Source organism: Rhinopithecus bieti, unplaced genomic scaffold, assembly GCF_001698545.2.
Source record: "Rhinopithecus bieti isolate Rb0 unplaced genomic scaffold, ASM169854v2 scaffold_42084, whole genome shotgun sequence".
NCBI classification, from domain to species: domain Eukaryota; kingdom Metazoa; phylum Chordata; class Mammalia; order Primates; family Cercopithecidae; genus Rhinopithecus; species Rhinopithecus bieti.
This window is the reverse complement of record NW_016818934.1, coordinates 2,955,974-2,976,676: the sequence shown is the minus strand read 5'-3', so window position 1 is coordinate 2,976,676 and position 20,703 is coordinate 2,955,974. Positions and strand designations below refer to the sequence as shown.

The window sequence follows — 20,703 nt, the reverse complement described above, 5'->3', positions numbered from 1 at the left end:
ACCCCCTTCCCCTCATTTCTCTTTCTCTGTTTATTTCTCTTTATATCAGCTTATCATCTGACCTACTATGAGCTGGTGTATTTAGGCACTGCTCATCTCCCCACAATAGAATGTAAGTTCCATGTCGTTAATGACCTCATTTGTTTCATTTACTGCTGTGTCCACCCCAGTACCTAGAAGAGTGTCTGGCACACTACAGGCATACCATAAATACTTATTAAATACACTAATGAATAAAAATGATGGTTAATTTGTTGATTTATTCATTAATTTGACAAACACATGCCATGCTAAGTGCTGGGGGTTAAATAGCTCCTCAGATATGACTCTGTTTTGAATAAAGGAACTGTGATGGTCTAGGAAGCTGATGATTTAGGTTTAAGTACTTTCTCTTCCACTCTTATGTGGGCTATGGAAGTCCTCTGAGCCTCAGGCCTTCCATCCGTACAACGGGCATAATAAACCTCACCCATGAAATCATCATGAGGACTAGATGAGAAAATGTGTTTAGGGGCCCAGCATCCTGCCTGATTCCAGTGCGACACAGCAGTGCTTCTTTCCCCTTGGCAATGAGAGTCCAATTAGTTAACATGGAAAAGTGGCTTGACAGCTGGGAAAGGCTGCAGGAATGTGGGATTATTCTTAAGGAGCTAGCACTGTTACCAAGTGAAGGAGATAAAACACAGGTGACTATAAGGCACGGTGACAGTGGTGGTTGTCTCAGGGGTGACCTCAGGGAGAGGAGGGAGTCGTGGGTGGGGGCATCTTCAGGACGAGATGGCATCTGAGATGGGCCTTCATGAGCAGCAGCCTTGGATGTTTGGTGCTTGGGAAAAAGAACATTAGAAATGGTTGAAAAAAAAATGTGATGCAGGTGGCACAGAATTAGGCAATTGAGGGGCACACACAGAAAGGAATTAGTAATTCTGTTTGTCTGGTACATAAGGGACGTGAAGGGGTGGGAAACAGGAAAAAATGGAAAGGGAGGCTGGAGAGGAGCAGATGAGGGCATTCAAAACCATGCTGAGGAGCTTGAAAACACACCCAGGCTTTTGGTTGGCCAAATTTCACAAAGAAGAAGCCAGAAGCAGGAGAATGCCAACTGGGATCAGGCACTGGTGGGAGATGCTGGCCTGAGCAGAAGGGATTGGGAGAAGATATAAAGCCATGGAGGCCTTGGCTCCCTGCAGAGTCACCCCAAGGGAGAGCTCCATGTGGTCCAGGGGCTGTGCTGTCCAGGTGGGAGATGGCAGTCTGGGTCTCAGCAGAACCGCTCCTAGCCCACCTGACCTCAGAGGCTGTTTGGAGAGCAGAGGAGCCTAAGATGGTCAAAACACAGGGAGGAGGGGGTTAGGGGTACAAGTTTATTGATCTGCAGTTCAATTGCCAAAAAGAAAATGCTCTTATTTCTAAATGGAAGATATTTGAGGTCCTTTATAGGAGTCCCAGGCTGGCAAAAAGTGATCAAGATTATATGAGAAAGCCTGTTTAGTGCTGGTTTGCAACTGTGGGCTGTGAATGGTTTTTTGTTTGTTCGTTTGTTTTTGTTTTTATGCCTCAAGTGAGTTGGATTTTTAAAAAAAATTTGTGTTAGAAAACACATAACATACAATTTATTACGTTAACCATTTTTAAGCGTACAGTTCAATAGTGTTAAGTGTATTCACATTGTTGTGTGTCAGATCTCCAGATTTTTCTCATCTTGCATGACTGAAACTATACCCATTAAACAATTATTCCCCTTTTCCACCTCCCCTCAGCCCCTGGTAACCACCATTCCACTTTTTGTCTCTGTGACTTTGAGTACTCTAGGGGCCTCATAGAAATGGAATCCTACAGAATTTGTCTTTTTGTATCTGGCTTGTTTCACTCAGCTTGATGTCCTCAAGCTTCATCCATGTTGTAGCACGTGACAGGATTTCCTTCCTCTTTAAGGCTGAATTACATTTCATTGTATGTATGTACCGTAAACCTTTTTAGATGGATTTGAATGGCGTGTCCCGGGATCTGAGGTCTCCCTTGGGTCAACCTGGGCTCTGCCCACAGCCTCATGTCCCTTTGGTAAAGGACTACACTGGTCCAGGCTTTTTACAAAATTATGAAATCAGGAAATTTCATGTTTGAACTCCTCCTGCCTTCTCTAGCCTGAGAGGCCCTGCTCCTTGGCCACTCTGAAAAAAAAAATGACAGTTTACAAAGGCACTAGGTTGATATTTTTTATTAATAGTGGTGTCACATTTAGAATAAAAAGAGGCTAGTCTTTCCTTCCCTCCTTTGTGCTGCTCAGACAATTCCTGGAGTCTAAGGTTTGCCACCACCTTAGGCAAACGAATACTAGAATAAAGAAAGTGCATCTTCAAGGAAAGAGTGGTGGCTAATTGAGAAACTTAGGAGTTATCTCAGGAAATTTGAAAAAGGTGATGAGAAAGATTTACCCCCAGAGGACACAATGCCTTTCAATTCTATTGATATTATGAGTGCCTTGTATGCCAGGTGCTGTGGATATTACAATGAGTAAGCAGACTCTGCATTCATGGGGTCATAGTTTTCCCAGTAGGAGGAACAGACAAATACACTCCCTGAGCAAACTCTTCCATCCTTATCAGTTCAATTACCACTTATTTGAGACTAATGCTCAAGTTGTATCAGTCAGAATAGGCTAGGTTCTGCTAAGTAACAAACAGGCCTAAAATGTCAGTGGCCTAACACAACAAAAATTTATTTCTCACTTATATGTCTGATGTAGGGTATCAGGGAATTTTGCTCAGTATGTTCACTCAGGGACCCTGGTTGATGGAAGCTTTTCCTCAACATATGCTTCTGTAATCATCCTTATAGTGGAAAACTGATTTGGCAGATCACACACTGACTCTTAAAAATCCCTTACAGCCCAGGGATTCCATGTATATTAACAAATAACCTAAAAATTCAGCGTCCTTCAGCATCAAAAGCTATGAGCCTCTAATGTTTGGGTTTCAGGATACATGACAGAAATGGTGGGATATTTGGGAGTATGTTGTCTTGAATTAGGGCATCTTTGTTAAGTTGCTTAATCATTGGCTCTACTACTTTGTCACCCTGTCCGAATTTATTGGCTTGTTGATTAAATGAGATTGTGCTACTTTTCTTTTCTTTTAATACTCTAGCTCAGCTGCATTTTATAAGACTATATACCCGCCTCTCTCATGCCACTCAGTTTTCAAAGACAAAGACGGCAAATGCCAAAAAAAAAAAAAAAAAAAAAAAAAAAAGGCTGGAAATTACGTTTAGTGTCCTGAGTTTCATCCACATTTGATGTGATATTCTATGTTTTCTCTACCTCTATTCCCATCCCTGAAACAAAGATTTATGTTTTAATTGATGGCCTGGGGGGTCCTATAAGATCCTTAATAATTAAAGATAGATGCCATTCTTGAATGTTATTTTATGTGACAAATATGTTGGGTGGGATTTCCAGAAGGGATTGAACAAAAGTTGTTAAAGATTTTCCCTTACATTTTATCAAACAAAAATTGTCCTCTGGAATCTCCCATTCCTCCAGGGATCCTAGAGGTCCCAGAATGTTGAGACAGAAAAGACCTTCCAGGTCATCTCACCCAGCCTTCTGGGTGGTACAGTTTAATCCCTAGGATCTCACAGCTTGTTAGGGGCAGAGGAGGGAAACAAATCCGGAATTCCTGAGTTCCAGATCCATGGTTTTCTCATTACACCACTCTGCCAGGATTTACTCACACTTGATGTTGTCCAGACTTTAGCTTATAAACAAAATGGGAAATTCTGTATGAAATTATTTATATTGTACGACACTCAAATTTGCAATCTCCTCATTCAATTTTTTACTTTCAAGTGGAGTTTATACTTTTAACAGTTTCGAGCTTTTGGTTCAATGCTCAGTTTCAACCTCCTGCTTACTGAAGCCCTTACTCTTCCCTTCCATCATCCTTGTTTAGGAATGTGGAGAGCTTATCTGGCTCAGAACACCTGCATTCCTCTCATCTCCTGTATTCACTAAAAATCCCCTGCCTGGTCCCCTCCCGGTATCCAGAAGCCTGGCTGAGCAAGATGTATTCCTGGAGGAGGAAGAGGTAGGAGTCAGTAGGCCTGGTGTCCTAAATCTTCATGTGTGCTTGTTGGCACTGTGGGGATAGAAGCTGAACGCCCAGCACTCAGGCCATACCTGACTCCTGCTTTGGTTCTGTTGGTACAAGGAGCAGGTTCTGAGAGGAGATGTGCTGCTCTCTACAGTAGCGAGCATGCTGAGGGGCTTTAAAGTCGTGATGCAAGTATCTCAGGGACAATGGAGATTTTGCTCCAGGAAATCCAGACTCTCTGTGCATTTTCTCTTTGTATGCATGGGAGGGCTTGTATCTTTTCTTTCTGTCTTTGACTTTTTTTCTGTCCCTCCCTGGCTTTTTCTTTGTGTGTGTCTCTCGCTCTGTACTTGTCCTCCGCCAACTTCCTACACGCTCTGTCTCCTCCTCTGCTCTGACTCCACTTCTTTCTTTATTTCTATCTCTCTTCCTTAATTGGCCATAATTTATAACTATAACCTATTATTCATGAGTTATTTGATTGGATAAAATGTTAACTCTTCTATTCATACATTTAAAGGCTAAGAAGCAGAACAGTATGCATTTTTCTCTTAAACACTAATTTAATGGTAGTTTAGTTCATATTGCCCCAGGTTGAGCTCCTTTAAATCCATGCCATCAGTATAACATTGCCCCCCTCCCCACCTCATCTGAGCCCATTGACTGAGATTTCACTCTCTGGTTCTGCTCCTCTAACATTTTGATACTTGGAGGCAATGAAGACTCTAGGAAAATGTGGGGACTCAGGCAGGGATGGGATCTTTGGCCTAAGGTGCTCCCACCTCTCCAGGCTTTGAGCAGTCCCTGAGTGGCCCTTGTGCATCAGGGCAGGGGTGGGGAAGGGGCATAAAGAGGGTGGAATGGCCCCCAACTTAGAGATAGGCTGAATTCTCAGACCTTTTGTTTTATCCTGGGAGCTTAGCGGCCAGAGAGGAGCTTCCCAGACCACAGCGTCCAGAAGCCCCAGGCATGGGCCAAGGAGAATGAAAGGGAAGGGAAGTCACAAGAGCAACAACAGCAGTAGCAATGCTTACTGAGAGCCTATGTTGAGCCAGGCTTTTTTATAAGCACTTTATAAGGTTAACACATGTAATCCTCACAACACCCTATTAAACAGACAATATTATGCTTATTTTATGGTACACTGAGGCACAGAGTAGGGTTGCCAGTTAAATTTGAATTTCAGATAAGCAATGAATAATGTTTTTGTACAAGCATGACCCAGATATTAGATAGAACACACTTAAACCATTATGCATTGTTTATCTAAAATCCAAATTTAATAGGAATTTTGTAATTCTATTGGCTAAATCTGGCAGCTCTAGCACAGAGAGATAAGGACACTTACTTAAGGTTGCACAACTATTAGTGGTAGAGCCAGAATTTAAACTTGGACAGTCTGACCCAGGGGAGAGTCCTTAATTACCCCCCTGTGCCTCCCATCCCTGGCCCTACCTTCACTCTGTCCAGGCACCTCCCTTGTGCTGGGTGTTACCTCCACACTGAGGGGTCTGACTCAGACCTCCCTTTCCTAGATGGACTCAGCAGTCTGCTATGCCAACTCCTCAGCCACACTCTGTGTACCTTCCAAAAGCATTTACATAACTGGCTCATTCCATTAAAATCCATTAGTTCAACATTTACGTATTGTGCACCTGGCTAGTAGATTCATTCTGGAAAGGGTTGGAACAGTCCCCATATGTCCCTCTCCTTCTAGATACTTCCATCTAATATGACCCTGATTGAGGCTCTGTGTGCTCCAGGCAGGTCACATAACCATTTTCAATGGGGTGTCTGGAGACAGTGTCCCCATGTTTGTTCTCTACCCCAGGCAAATGACTAATGAAACGATTCCCAGACTGGGTAGAATAGCAGGGCAATGCTGTCAGGGGCAGACAGGGGAGAGTTTGGGACCCCATAGAGGGCCTCTCATTCTCAGCCCATGACTGCTGCTAGACAAGACCTTTTTAAGAGGACATTCCAATCTTTCCCTGTCCACCCCCACAGGTACTACTTTCCATGCCAACGTTGGCTGGCAGTGGAGGAGGATGATGGTCAGCTGTCCAGGGAGCTGTTGCCAGTGGATGAGTCCTATGTGCTGCCACAGAGCGAGGAGGGTGGGGGAGGCGGTGACAACAACCCCCTCGACAACCTGGCCCTGGAGCAGAAAGGTTTTCTAAACTAGAGCTGATTTCTTTCTCCAGTACCCCCTCCCTCTGCCTCTCCCTAACCCTAAGTGTCCATCTTCCTTCCCTTCCCAGTGGGCTCTGGGCACTTCCTCCCTGACAAGGCAGTATAAAGCACACAGCTTAGGACCGAGTTATTGTCAGAAATGAAATTGAATGGATTGGAATCAAATTGAATGAATTGGAATGGAGTGGAATGGACTGAAATGGGATGATTGGAATGGAATAGATTGGAATGAAATTGAATGGAATGGGATGGATTGGAATGAAATGGAATGGGATGGAAAGGAATGGAATGGTATGGAGTAGAGTGGAATGGAATGGAGTAGAGTGGAATGGAATGGAGTGGAGTGGGATGGAATGGAATGGAATGTGATGGGTTGGAATGGAATGGAATGCATTGAAATGGAATGGAATGCATTGAAGTGGAATGGAGTGGAGTGGAGTAGAATGGAGTGGAGTGGATTGGAATGGAATGGGATGGGTTGGAATGTAATGTATTGGGATGGAATGGAATGGAGTGGAGTGGAGTGGAGTAGAATGGAGTGGAGTGGAGGAGAATGGAATGAGTGTAGCCACTTCTGGTTCAGTCTTTTGCCCTCCCCTGTAGGCACTCAATGCATTTTTGTCAAGGGAAAGAATGAACAGTAACCTTCAAGAGTTCTATGATGCTCCCCTGAAACATGCATCCCTAAAACTCCTCCCAGCCAGGAGGAGTCAGAATGGGGCTCCTGGCTGCTGAACCTCTGACCCTTAAAGTCATTCCAAGACTCCCCTAACCATCCTATCAACTCTATTGATTGAAGGCTTCCTGTATAAGCTAGAGGCAGAGGACTCACCTCTCTACCCTCTGGAAGTTTCCAGAATAATGGTGACTGCAGAACAACACGTGCTGAAAAAAATGATTCCTAGAAATGGCCAAGAGAAATGTAGAAACATACTTATTACTAATCACTGGGCTCACAGATATAGGATTGAAGGGGCAAGAGAAAAATTGGAGTGATGGGGCTAGAGGGAGTGAATCAAGGAAGCCCTCCTAGAGGAGGTGGTTGTCCTCTTTCCTCCTTTCATGAGAGGAACAATCTACAATTCATTGCTCTATACTATTCTCTTGGCAGATAAATCTACCACATTCTCAGTGACGATAAAGACTGGGGTTAAGAAGAATGCAGGCACAGATGCTAATGTCTTCATCACACTCTTTGGCACACAAGATGACACTGGTAAGAAAGCAGTGGAGGGCCAAGGTTCACACACGTTCTTCCCCAGGAAGACCAGAAGACTCAGCAAAAATTTCCAAGGGAATCCCAATTATGCTTCTGTCTCTCAATAGGATGCAAGCAATTAGCCCCATCAAGAAAGGCAGTTCCTTTTTTTCTAAAAATTTTCTTCTTCTCTGAGCCAGCTTTCTTTTTCTGTTCCAGTGGTGGAGGTAGCCCTGACTCCACCCAATAACAATCTGGGACAAGGTGGCTTTGCGCAACTTCCAATGAAATTCAGCCATGGTACTCTCAGTATGAGGCACTCCAGGCATGTGGAGTTGTTTAGGAGTCTTTGCCCAGGTACTCAGAGAAGGTGGTATTTCGTGTTGGGTCCAGCCATCTGCTCACACCACTGTCCAGTCATTCTGTTGAGTTTAGAGAGGAGTCAGTCCCTCAAGTAGTCATCATGTATTTGCTCAAAATCCTGCAGGTCCAGAGCCTAGTGCCAAGCATTATTGAAGAATAAATGGACCTAACCCTTGACCATGGGGTGCTCATATCTACTACAACAATGTGCTGGTAGAGAGCATGGACTCTGAAGCTTGTCTGATTGGTTCAAACCTCCACTCCACCATTTATGAGCTGTGTGACATTGGGCAAGTTGCTTAACCCCTCTGTGCCTTAGTTTCCTCTATTTATAAAATGAGGATAAAATTAGTATGTGCCTTATAGAGTTGAAGGTCTAATGAAGTTGAACACGTACAACATTTGGGACAAAAGTGGCACTCAATAAACATTAATTAACATCAATTATTTAATAGGTTGTATAAAGCAGATAATATATAATGATATAATTAGGTCATAACCTACAAATGTATGTGATTGCAATCCTTCCTGAACCATGATCAAAGAAATTAATGGGCTTTGGCAACTGCTTTTATTAACTGAGACCTTTCCATGTGTTAGACACATTCTTGAGCATCCAACAGTCATTGACTCATTAAATCCTCACAACAGCCCTACGAAGAAGGGACTAAGACCTCTCCTTTTTGACATTTGGAAAACCAAGTCTCAGAAATATTACATAATTTTCCCAAGGCCACCCAGTGGTAAGTGGCAGAGCTAGGGATTGGACCAAGGTCTGTCTGTCTCTCTGTATACTTAAACCAGTCTGTAGTGAGTCTAGGAATAGCAGAAGACTTTCTACATGAGGTGGGCCCAGAACTGGGACTTATCAGGGTACAGGGACTTAAAGGCAATGCAGTGCATACTGAGGCAGGAGGACACGGTGATGACTCTGAGATCACCCTAGTTTCAGACTGACACTGCAGCCAGTCTCAGGACGATTATATATGTGAAATAGCTGAGGGTGGGGGAGGCATTCAAATTCATCCCTCCTCTGTCATCCAGAGAAGATGCTCCAGAAATTCCCACATGTCCCATCCCCAGGGAACATAGGGAGTGTGGCTTTGTCACTGGCTCCCTCTCCATGTAGAGAGTTGTGAGGGTATGGAAGTGGTGTAGCATTGACTTAGAGCTCCACAACTGTCTCCTGGATGATTTTGAGTAAGGTATCTCTTTTGACATAAACTGGAAATGAAAATGCACACCCTAAAGGGTTATTGTAAAACTCAATGAAAGAACACACACAAAAAAGTGCCCACTGTGAGTTGAATAGTGAGAGCACGTGGACAGAGGGAGGGGAACATCACACACTGAGGCCTGTCAGGGGGTGGGGGCTTAGGGGAGGGATAGCATTAGGAGAAACACCTAATGTAGATGACAGGTTGATGGGTGCAGCAAACCACCAGGGCACGTGTATTCCTATGTAACAAAACTTCACATTCTGCACGTGTACCCCAGAACTTAAAATATAACAAAATTTAAAAAAATATATAAAAAGACAATGTGGTGTATATATACACCATGGAATACTACTCAGCCATAAAAAGGAATGAAATAATGTCTTATACAGCAACTTGGATGGAGCTGGAGCCCATTATTCTAAGTGAAGTAACTCAGGAATGGAGAAACCAAATACTGAATGTTCTCACTTATAAGAGAGAGCTAAGCTATGAGGGTGCAAAAGCATACAAAATGATATAATGGACTGTGGGGACTCATTGCAGGAAGGTTGGGAAAGGGGTGAGGGATAAAAGACAAGTTTGGGTACAGAGTACACTGCTCAGGTGGTGGTACACCAGAATCTCAGGATTCACTGCTAACTCACCCATGTAACCAAAAACCACCTGTACCCCAAAAGCTATTGAAATAATTTTTTTTTTTTTTTTTTCTAGACAGAGTCTCACCCTGTCACCAAGGCTGGAAGGCAGTGGCCCGGATCTCAGCTCACGCAAGCTCCACCTCCCGGTTCCCGCCATTCTCCTGCCTCAGCCTCCCCAAGTAGCGGGGACACAGGCCGCCCGCCACCTCGCCCGGCTAGTTTTTGTATTTTAGTAGAAGAACAGGGTTTCACCGTGTAGCCAGGATGGTCTTGATCTCCTGACTCGATGATCCGCCCCGTCATCGGCCTTGCCCAAAGTGCTGGGATTACAGGGTTAGCCACGCGCGCCTGCCGAATATAAATTTTTTTTTAAAATGCCCACTGTGCAAAGGTAGCCAGTGGATGATAATTGCACAGCCTAAATTTGGTGGAAGTTCAGAAATTTGGTCATTTTTAAAAGGGATTAAAGGTTTGGGTCTGACTAGGATTGAAAGGCCTCAGGTCCAGCCAGTCATGCTGGGGTCATCCAATCGACAGGAATGACCCTCCTGAAGTCCTCCAAGACAAACAGCAATAAGTTTGAGAGGGACAGCATTGAAATCTTCACGGTGGAGACGCTGGATCTGGGAGACCTGTGGAAAGTTCGGCTTGGCCATGACAACACAGGTGTGGCTTCCCTCCCCTCTGCTCCCTGTTAAGACTTTAAGGACCATGGACAGGTCCTTGTGGGCCTCTGGGAAAGACTCTGGAAATTCGAATGCCATCTGTCTTCTGTAATGACACAGCTTCCTCAATCCCTTTAGCCCAGCAGAGCCCAGAGAGTCCTCAACTGCACACAGAGTTTCTGGCCTAATTAGTCTAGCGGTGTACCTGGACACTGGTGATTTTAAAAGCCTTTCTCTATCCCCCAGTGTCGGTAATTTTAATGCACAGCCAGATATGAAAATCCCCAATCTAACTCAGTAGTTCTTTGAGTGTGCAACAGAATCATCTGGAGGGTTATTAACTCACAGATTTCTTGGCTCCACCCCCAGAGCCTTTGATTCAATTGCATCATTCCTATCATTGGGTAAGATTATAGAGCTTTTGTAAATAGGCTTTTTCTGGCATCCCTGAGGTCTGTTTGAAGCCCCTTTTTCAAGGAAGGACAGCATCCTTGCTTCCTCTCAGTGCCCTCCCACCTCAGCCTCCCCCTACTCTTCTGTCATCTCCTATTGATGCTCTTTTACTAATTTCACTGACAGTAGCCTGGATTGTGATCCAGCTTCAACATCTGGGTGCACATTTTAATAGCAATGCTGCAAGCAAAAGGGATGTCATGTTAATGGTATCGGCCAGCCACCAAATAAGGAAGGATGTCAGGAGTCCCTGAAGTTACCCACAGGAAATCATCTCTGCTCAGATCCTTGATGGGTTCTGTGTCTCCTCTCTTTCTAGGCAAGGCCCCAGGCTGGTTTGTAGACTGGGTAGAGGTGGATGCCCCATCTCTTGGAAAGTGCATGATGTTTCCCTGCGGCCGCTGGCTGGCCAAAAATGAAGACGATGGGTCCATCATCAGAGACCTCTTCCACACAGAGCTTCAGACGAGGCTGTACACGCCATGTAGGAACCACACACGGCAAGGCCTTCTCTGGGGCCCCATCACCAGCTACCCCAATTCAGCCCCAGTTCCTCCTTCAGCATTGACTGTGGACCAGGCCCACTTTGAAGATTTTGGTCTCTCATCCCTGTCTTGAATTTCCTGAGCTCTGTGGGGACTGTGGGCAGAGTTCTGGACCCAGGAAATGAAAATATGAGATTTATTCTAAACTCCACTCCAAGTTAGTTGGTGACAACATGTAGAGAGTCTAACCTCTCTAGGGTTCAGATTCCTCATCTGCAGCATAGAGATAATAATGCAGGATGATAGCAATATGCAAAAGGAAGAAAGATAAACATCTAACCAAGGAATCATTATCAGCCCTGTCACCAGTCCTTACTCCAGTCATTAACATGCCAAATAAATCAACAGTATAAGATTTTCTCAGGTGGTATACATGACTGCCAGCCCCAAAATGGCTTGAAATGGCCCTCACTTATGGGTTGAAGGGAAACACAGCCTGGACCCTGCCAGACCCAGAATTCAAAAAGAAGGTGAATGTAATTCTAATTTATAGCTAAGGGGAAGAAGGGAAGGGAGTAATTTAGTGAAGTTTTGACACTTCCTTTCCAATGTCATCAGAAAGAATGTATTAAATGTTTATAGACATGTAGGTATGTAGTACTAGGTACTGGGAATCAAACTGAAATTAAACTCTAAAAGTCTGTCTAAATTTGGTAAAATGTGAATAAAATCCAGAGCATATAATTTTTTCTAACTAAATAATAAACTGTACCGCAGGATTTCCCCCAAACAACTCATACTTAATAGCATGTATCAGTGATGAACAACTTTTTGCCTAGAGCAATAAAATGAACAGATCATCAAAATATCTTCTGATCCAAAGTCTAAAATGAAGTGATATTTCTCTGGCTGGGCATGCCCAAAACCAGCCCTGGATCCAGCCTCTGTTCCCAGGAGTCACCTGCAGGCGAGGACAGACTCTGGCCTGAAAGATGTGCATGGGGCTGGCAGCAGCACTGGTTGGGACCCTTGAGGACAAACACATCCATTTCTCCCTACATGCCCTAGGACACACCATACCAAAAAAGAAAAGAAAAAGAAAGAAAAGATAAAGAGTTTGTATGGCTTGACTTTGAACATGCTCAGTTCCAGCCTGATATTAAAACTAACCTAAAGGGTGAGCTGTTCCTGCCCAGAAACTTCCAGGGGTTCTCCTACTGCTGGCCAGTCTCAGGAAAGCTCAGATTCTGTTGCCAGCTTTTCTGTTCAAGGCTTTCCAAGTCTTGGGGCAGGGAGAAAACCCAGAGGCTCAGACGAAAGGGCTGTATGCTGCAGAGATGACACCTCTATTATTGCTTGAGCACCTGGCAGGGTCGAGGCTATTTCCCTTCAACCTATGGGTGAGGGCCTTTTCAAGCCATTGTGGAGTAGTGGTCACCTCCATGGGCTGTCCCTTTCTGTGGCCTGTGGCTAAGCAGTAATACCTATCTCTAGTTCACAGCAACAGGATTCCTAGAGGCTGACCATACAGGCTTTAAGGTCAGACAAGCCTGGGTTTGAGTTCAAGTTCTACCATATGTTTGGGCAAGTTACTTCACCTCTCTGAGCCTTGGTTTTCTCATCTGTAACATGGAGTGTAATAATGCCTACTCCTTTGGGTTATTGTGAGGGTTAAAGGAGATAAGGACCATAGCATACTCAGTACAAAGTCTGACATATAGGAAGTACTTAATAAGTGATTACTATTACTACTGCGGGTATCACTACTACAGCCCTATAGCGAAGTAGCCATGATGATAAATGAAAGCAACATCCTCATCTGGAGAAGGTTAGGGCCACAAGAGAGCAGGAAGCTTCTATTGTGACTTCTTTCAAGGGCCAAGATTACAGGATAGAGTAGACATCCACTTGAACTGTTTCTCTGGGTTTTCAATATTCTTCTTTTCTTTTTCTTAATTTTTTTTAGTTACTGTGACACAGAGTAAGTGTACACATTTAAACGCATATGCAAAAAATAAAAATGTCACAAAATATTGTACCCTCATTATGTGTGATATACAGTGATATTTTTCCATTAATTTTTTTTCATTTCCACATATTTTTAAAAACACTGTTGACAACCTACTAAACCCATTTCACAATCTGCTAATGAACTAACCTATAGTTACTATAGCAATACATTGTTTTAGGCACTCTCAAACTTTAATATAAACTATGAGTTAAATATTTAGATCCCTAGACCCATCCCACAGAGAAGCTAAGGCAGGGCTTGCAAATCTGTATTTTATTTATATTTTTTTATTTTTTTCGAGAGAGTTTCATTCTGTTACCCAGGCTGGAGTGCAGTGGCATGATCTCAGCTTATTGCAACCTCCACCTCCCAGGTTCAAGCAATTCTCCTGCCTCAGCCTCTCAAGTAGCTGGGAATACAGGTGCCTGCTACCACAGCCAGCTACCTTTTATGTTTTTAGTAGAGACAGGGTTTCACCATGTTGGTTGGGCTAGTCTCAAACTCCTGACCTCAAGTGATTCGCCCACCTCGGCCTCCCAAAGTGCTGGGATTACAGGCATGAACCACCACACCTGGCCTGCAAATCTGTATTTTTAACAAGCATACCCAAAAGTTTCTGAAGCAAAGGGTCTTCCACCCATGCATAGAGACATACTGGTCTCTATTCACACTGGTGGCTGCCCGCCAGGAAGCTACTTGCTGACAGCACTGATTTGTCAACCCTCTTTTGAGGACAGATAGTCCCTGATGGGACCAAGTAAACCCTGGTGCAGCCCTTGCCTCCTGCTATCCCCTCCCCTATAAAAGACCTCTGTAATGTGAGGGAACCTGAATGAGGGACTGGGTGTGAGGTGGATGGGTTGGGGAAGGCAGGCCATCTGGGAGCAAGGGAGGGCCTGGGAGCAGGGGATAGGGAGAGGAGAGAAAGAATGCTCACTACTGTAGACTAGCTGATCCAATCAGCATGTTGCCCCCTGAAATCTAGTGCTCTTGTTTATGGAGTCTCTTCAGCCAAGCACCATGTGGAGGGCACTTTACAGACAGTGGACACTGAGGCTCAGAAGTACCTTGCCCAGATAGCACCAATGGTCAAGACATAGCCGGGTTTCCAGCCTGGGCTTGTCAAATTCCAAAGCCTGTGCTTTCAACCAGTTTGGTACATGCACTCTGGGATGTGAGAGGCTCACACAACCTGGTATGAGGGGGTGAGGGTTTTCCGTGGTGGCTGGGCAGGACCAGACCCCAACTGCAGTTGCTAGGCAACCTTGTGAAGGTCCAGGTCCCTGGGCAGCAGATCCCCAGTACAAGGGTCCAGGCTGGTGGTGCTGGTGAAGAACTGGCTCTCACCATGTTTGTTTTCTGTTCTCTCATCCCCTCTGGCTTTGTTCTCTGACCACCACCCTCAGTTGTTCCTTACGAGATCACCCTCTACACCAGTGATGTCTTTGCTGCTGGGACAGATGCCAACATCTTCATCATCATCTATGGCTGCGATGCCGTGTGCACCCAGCAGAAGTATCTGTGCACCAACAAGAGGGAACAGAAGCAGTTCTTTGAGAGGAAGTCTGCCTCACGCTTCATTGTGGAGGTACTTGGGCTCAGCAGGCTGTCCAGGGATGGGGTAGGTCAGACAGAGGGAGAGGAGAAGCCCTACATTCAGGGCAGAACACATACCCTTCATCCTGATGCACTGCTATTAGAGAGGAAGGTGGGAAGCTCATCCTGCCTTTCTGGGCCTCAGTACATCCAAGCAACAGGGGAATGGTGAAGCTCAACCTGTGCCTCCTGGACTGATGTCAGGATCAAAGGCAATGATGAGAGACAGGACTTGGAAACACTAGAGGCATAACGTCAACAGGCTCTCTAGAGCTTCCAACAATAGACACTTACCCACAGGTGGTACATGGCTCCCAGACTTGCTGGTTGTGGGGTTCTGCTGATACTGCTAGCCAGGGAGAGGTGGAAATCCCACCACCAGTGGTCATGTGGGGATAGAGTCTCCTGCTCAGCTCTCAAGCTATGGTCAAACAATTTAATAGAGAAGAACATTATGTATGTTCCATGGCTTCCCATCAGATCTTGACAATGGGGGTGCTGTTGTTCAGTGTTTACTGTGCCTGTAGGTCATAGCGCCTTGGAATCCATATTCTTCAATTTAGTGCATATGCACTGTGCCTGCCCAGTGTGCTCAGCTGTACGCCAGGTTGGGTGGGAGACACAAGAGAAGGGGAGAGCTCAGATACTGCCTGAGAGGGGCTTACGGTCAAGTTGGGGACCCCAGTCCTCCCCACAAAGGTAATGAGAGAGTCTGGTGATGGTCATTGTCACTGACCCTGTGGGTCAGAGGGCACTGTCATAGGCTTTATCTATGTGAACTCACTTAATTATCATAAAAATTCTGTGCTGTAATTGTCCCCAGGTAAATACAGGGAAACTGGGGCACAGAGATTTAGTTGCTTCCCTAAAACCACACAGCTAGGATGTAGTGAGAGCAGGATTGAAACCCAGGAGGACTGGCTCTGGAATATGCACTCTTAGCTACTGTAGTAGACAAGCAAATGGACTGAGCTTACTATCACTGTTTAGAGAAGGGAGAAGGCTCGTTGAAAGAGGTGGCTTTGAGTTGGATCTGAAAGGGGCCAGTAGCAGGGACAAGGAGGAAAGGCATTTCTAGCAAAGGGAAGAGCATGGCCAGCAGCTCAGAGGTGGAAATAAGTGTGTGGCTTGAGGTTTGGCTAGAAGCCATGGGAGGAGTGTGATGTGACTTGGATGGACAACAGTAATGAAGCAAGACTTAGAGGGGAAGTGCAGGAGACCCTGAAGGAGAAGAGCCAGGAGCCTCAGAAGCCTGGGCCCTCTGGGCAGTGGGATCTTTGGAGATGTACCCCTTATTTTCTGATAGGAAACAAAGCCCAGGGCACCTTCCTTCTTCCTGGGCCGGTCTCTATCCCGGGGGACGCCCTGCTCTCTTCCCACCTTCTCTGGAGCAGTCAGCACTTGTGGGAAGGTCTGTCACCTTTGTTGAGTCTTTTAACAAGAAAATGTAAGGGTGATTCATTAATCCACACAAAGCTAACGTCTCATCTACCCAAGATGTCGTGGTGCGTGAGTCATCCAGGCCTGATGCCGTCAGCGGCTGAGGCTGTGATCACACCTCAGCATGACTTCCGGGGAGTTTTTATCAATGAAGTCCCCACTAATAGACAGCTATAATTTGCCAGTAATTTTGTTGCTATGTTTTTTTCTTTTCAAATGTCTCTAGATTTGGGGGCAGTGTGAGAGCTGGGAAACAAATGAAAGGGCTTTGTCTCCTGGCCTCTGTTTCTCTGCCCACCTGTGTCCCTCTCTCTGCACTTCCCTTTTCTGATTGATTTTCAGGTAGGAGGTAAAACGCTGGATTGCAGAGTCCATAACCCTGGATCTGACTCTGGCTCAGCCGCTAACACACGAGGAAGCCACTTCCTCTCTCTGTGGCCCCCTCCTAAGAAAAGGGGTTGACCAGAAAAAGAACAATAATAGCTAAGAGTTATTGAGAACGTCCAAGGGCCAGCACAGTTCTAAGGACCTGATGTGTGTCAACTCATTTAATCTTCATAACATTTCCACGACATCAGTAGTATGATCATCACATTTTACAGATGAGGAAATAAAGCACAGAAAAGCTAAGCAGACTTACTCAAGGTGTCTTAAAACAGCAGAGCTAGGATCTAGACTCAAGCAGTTCCGTTTCAGAGCATTCTCTGCCTAATTCTTTCACCTTCCGGAATACTCGGGTCCCTTTCGGTGCTGATGTCCTCTGAGTCTTTCTCTGGAGCCTACCAACCATGACTACCAACCATGACTAGCTGTCCCCTAAAGGCCACCTTGCTCTCTGAGGGGTTAGAACTGAGACGGCAGCCGGGCACGGTGGCTCACGCCTGTAATCCCAGCATTTTGGGAGGCCAAGGTGGGTGGATCACCTGAGGTTAGGAGTTCGAGACCAGTCTGGCTAACATGGTAAAACCCCGTCTCTACTAAAAATATAAAATGTAGCTGGGCATGGTGGCAGGTGCCTGTAATCCCAGCTACTCCAGAGGCTGAGGCAGGAGAATCACTTGAACCTAGGAGGTGGAGGTTGCCGTGAGTTGAGGTTTCACCACTGCACTCCAGCCTGGGCGACAACAGCGAAACTCCATCTCAAAACAAACAAACAAACAAACAGAAAAAACTTGAGGCGGCTGTCCTGTCTGATGCAACTTAGGGCTTAGAGGATTAAGGTCACAGAAGCCAGAGATTCTCCTCTGCATCCCGTACCTGTATGCTCCAGGTGGAAGAGAGAAGATGTTGTAGCTGCCCCATCCCCCGCCCAGTTCAGGGGCTTACCTGGCACACATGTATCAGCTTTTTCGTTCAAGGGACTTTCATGCACACCATCGTGGTTAAGGCTCACCACCGCATTATGAGAAGGCCTGGCTGATTTTATCATACCCATTTTGCAGCTAAGGAAACACTCTTTCGTCCTTGCAACCAACGCTTATTGAGTGCCTAGGTCATGGGCACTGTTCTAGGTTTTCAGGATACAATGCAGAGCAAAATGGTGCCTACCTTGTGGTTCTCAGTGGTGAAAGAGATGGTAGGTGTCACACAAATAAATGAAAACTTACAACTATGAGAAATGCTCCAAGGAGGGGCTCCACTATGCAACAAGAGTCTGTCATGAAGAGAGTTCACTTTTTTGGGTAGGTTAAGGGCTTTCCTGAGGAAGTGATCGTTGAGACCTGAATTACGAGGTTGAGCAGGCATGGCATTAGGAAAGAAGAGGAAGACAGAGAGGCAAGCAAAGCATGTGCCAAAGGCCCTGTGACAAGGAATGTGGAGTTTGAGGGACTGGCATTTCTACGTGGGATCTCAGAAAAGGAGTGGCTGGAAGGTGGGGGACTCTTAGAGGTCTGGGGCCTTGAATAAGTCAACTTGGCAAGACAGGAGCATGGCACAGCCAGGACTCATCTTTTGCTACCGAATTCAGTTCTCACACAAGGGATGAGTTGCTACAACAGCGAGCAGTGGAAGATGGGGAGCTGGGTTCCATGCTGAAAAGGGGTCCCCCTCCCAGAGAAGGTAGATTGAACCAAGTTCAGGAGTCAAGGCTGACTTTAAGAGAGGGGACATGAGGCATGGGCATGGCATGTGTGTCAAGGTCAGTGGGAGTTGGCCTGGCTGGACAGTGGGGACATATCAGGAGGAAGCGCAAAGGGACTCAAGGTAGATGCCCTGGGGAAGCAGGATGTTGCCGAGGCCATACTTTCCTGGATCTTTCAGCTAACATCTGGTGCCTTATCTCCTTTCCAAAGTTAGAAGATGTGGGAGAAATCATTGAAAAAATTCGGATTGGCCATAATAACACAGGCATGAATCCTGGGTGGCACTGCTCTCACGTGGACATCCGCAGGCTCCTCCCAGATAAAGATGTGAGTTTTTGACTGGTCTGTCCTGCTGTTTCTTTTGTCCCTTTCCAGAGCAGATTCAAGGCGAATTCCCTGTAAGAACCTGCTGGCTAGATCAGCCTTATTGAGATAAAAATCTCATAATGAAAATTCACCCAGTTCACTCAGAGTGCAGAAACAAGCTCTGGTCCCAAGCAGAATTTTCTAGAACCTGGTTTAGTGGTCAAGGAGGAGGGTCTGTGCATATCTCTGCTCCCCACCTCCAAGGCCATATTACTAGTGAGTGACCGGAGTGCCCTTCCTGTAACTCAAGGTAAATTCACAGAAGAAAATCTACCTCAGACAACTTTAAAAACATTCTGAAACCACAAAAGTATAAACCTAGGAGATGGATCTCAGTCACAGCTATGGATATGAATGAAGAGGGAGCAATTTTTATTTTTTTTATTTTTTTATTTTTTTGAGACGGAATCTTGCTCTGTCACCCAGGCTGGAGTGCAACAGTGCTCTGCCTTCTGGGTTGGTGATTCTCCCACTTCAGCCTCCCAAGTAGCTAGGACTACAGGCATGGACCACCACGCCCGACTAATTTTTGTATTTTGTTAGTAGAGACGGGGTTTCACCATGTTGACCAGGCTGGTCTTGAAATCCTGACCTCAGGTGATCCACCTGCCTTGGCCTCCCAAAGTGCTAGGATTATAGGCATGAGCCACTAATGTGCCTGGCCAGAGGGAGCAATTTTAAGTACAGAGCACCCCACTCCCTTTACCCACTGAGTCTGAGTCTCCAGGATGGAGTTCAGATACCTATTATTAAGTGACCCTGGGAACCCCAGCCTTTCAGAGCCAAACTCTGATGTGGTTGTGCAAGTCTTTAAGACTGGGTCTACTGAAATTGGGGCAAGGGGCTCCCTGTGGCTTTTACATTATTTATGGGACCCCATGATCCTCGTCCTTGGTCTCCAGGAGTACTGAGACGCCGATGAATCCCTGAAGTTGGCAGCTTTCACATTAAGGGCTAATTTTTCTTTTTCTGCCTCACCCCAGGGTGCAGAGACCTTGACTTTCCCATGTGATCGGTGGCTTGCCACCTCTGAGGATGACAAAAAGACCATTCGAGAACTGGTTCCGTATGACATCTTCACTGAGAAATACATGAAAGATGGGTCCTTACGGCAAGTCTACAAGGAAGTAGAAGAGCCTCTGGACAGTAAGTGTGGTGTGGCCACCCTTATCACCATGGGCAGGCTCCAGGACCCTGGTCCTCCCTGTGGAGCACATGCCCTGTGCCAGGCTGAGCCTCTTCACCCAGGAGGAGGGTCTGTTGTTACCTCCACTCTGTAGAAAGGGCCACTGAGGCTCACAGAGCTTCCATAATCTGCCTAAGTGCACACAGCTAATAGATGACTGAGCTAGTCTTCAAAGTCTCAGCTGTCTCACTCCAGGTTTGTGCTGAAATTCTTTCCTGGTCTGACGCTGGGATAATACATCCAGATAAGGGGAATCCTATTCCTGGCTTATCCTGGTCCCTATTTTCTCCCTACTCTTCATTTGCTTGCTACCAATCACTATGGCTTGGGCCTCTCTGCTCTTGCTGGACTTAGCTGTCCCAACTTCGTATGAATTAAGAAACCTTCTTGAATTATATGTAACTGGAACCATATTTGTATTTGTTCTCAGTAGTTTGGCATGGCTCGAGAAAGTTCAAGGTGATGAGCTTCTTTTCTGGATGGGCTGGTTAACTTGTCTGTTCTTCATCAGTGTGGTTTTCTCTAAAGGATTTGCAGCAGACTGGCCACCCACTTCTTGTACTTCCTCCTCCTTTGCTTTTGGTGACCCCACCATATTCTAGTTCTCTTCCTAACTCACTGAAGTATTTAGAGTGCTGGTTTCTTTTCTAATGCTAGGTAGTATTCCTCAAGGCTCAGTTCTCAACCTTCTCTTCTCCTCTCTTTCTACACTGT

The 20,703-nt window shown here is 45.6% G+C and overlaps 1 protein-coding gene across 14 annotated transcripts in view; it reads left to right on the top strand.

The window, feature by feature from the left end:
* LOXHD1 (lipoxygenase homology PLAT domains 1) overlaps positions 1–20,703 on the top strand; it is a 132,095-nt gene that overhangs the window by 54,619 nt on the left and 56,773 nt on the right. For 9 of the 14 annotated variants that reach the window (XM_017857837.1, XM_017857836.1, XM_017857838.1 and 6 more), the window contains 8 exons: positions 3,951–4,085; positions 6,099–6,262; positions 7,396–7,500; positions 10,241–10,369; positions 11,141–11,305; positions 14,724–14,905; positions 18,648–18,764; positions 19,787–19,949. In XM_017857837.1, the coding sequence (XP_017713326.1) occupies positions 3,951–4,085; positions 6,099–6,262; positions 7,396–7,500; positions 10,241–10,369; positions 11,141–11,305; positions 14,724–14,905; positions 18,648–18,764; positions 19,787–19,949 (1,160 nt within the window). The remainder of the gene's footprint in view (positions 1–3,950; positions 4,086–6,098; positions 6,263–7,395; positions 7,501–10,240; positions 10,370–11,140; positions 11,306–14,723; positions 14,906–18,647; positions 18,765–19,786; positions 19,950–20,703) is intronic. The other 5 variants (XM_017857842.1, XM_017857840.1, XM_017857847.1 and 2 more) reach the window with 2 other exon arrangements.